Source organism: Penaeus monodon, chromosome 22 (genome assembly GCF_015228065.2).
Source record: "Penaeus monodon isolate SGIC_2016 chromosome 22, NSTDA_Pmon_1, whole genome shotgun sequence".
NCBI classification, from domain to species: Eukaryota; Metazoa; Arthropoda; class Malacostraca; order Decapoda; family Penaeidae; genus Penaeus; species Penaeus monodon.
In genome coordinates this window covers 27,993,722-27,993,938 of record NC_051407.1, presented here as the reverse complement: position 1 = coordinate 27,993,938, position 217 = coordinate 27,993,722, and the positions used below count along the sequence as shown (strand labels likewise).

The 217-nt window shown below is 67.3% G+C and overlaps 1 protein-coding gene across 1 annotated transcript in view; it reads right to left on the bottom strand.

Moving 5' to 3' along the window:
• The window catches only part of LOC119587069 (S phase cyclin A-associated protein in the endoplasmic reticulum-like), a gene marked incomplete at its 5' end in the record, with an annotated part of 62,059 nt that overhangs the window by 13,684 nt on the left and 48,158 nt on the right, over nucleotides 1-217 (bottom strand). The window contains 1 exon segment of the mRNA XM_037935816.1: nucleotides 77-199. Within this exon segment, the coding sequence (XP_037791744.1) occupies nucleotides 77-199 (123 nt within the window).

The window sequence follows — 217 nt, the reverse complement described above, 5'->3', positions numbered from 1 at the left end:
CTCAAGCCCACTTATTTCCCCCTCCCCTTTAAACCGCCCTTTCCCCAACCCCCTCCTCTCCCCACCCGCCACTCACCTGGTCAGCCCAACTAAGCGAGGACAGAATGGTGTCGATGGTGGGCGTGACGGGCGAGGTGGCGCCGCCCTCCGTCGCCTCCGAGGCCTCGCTGCCCTCCTCCTCGCACTCCACGTCCTCCACCTGCGGGGGAAGAGGGCC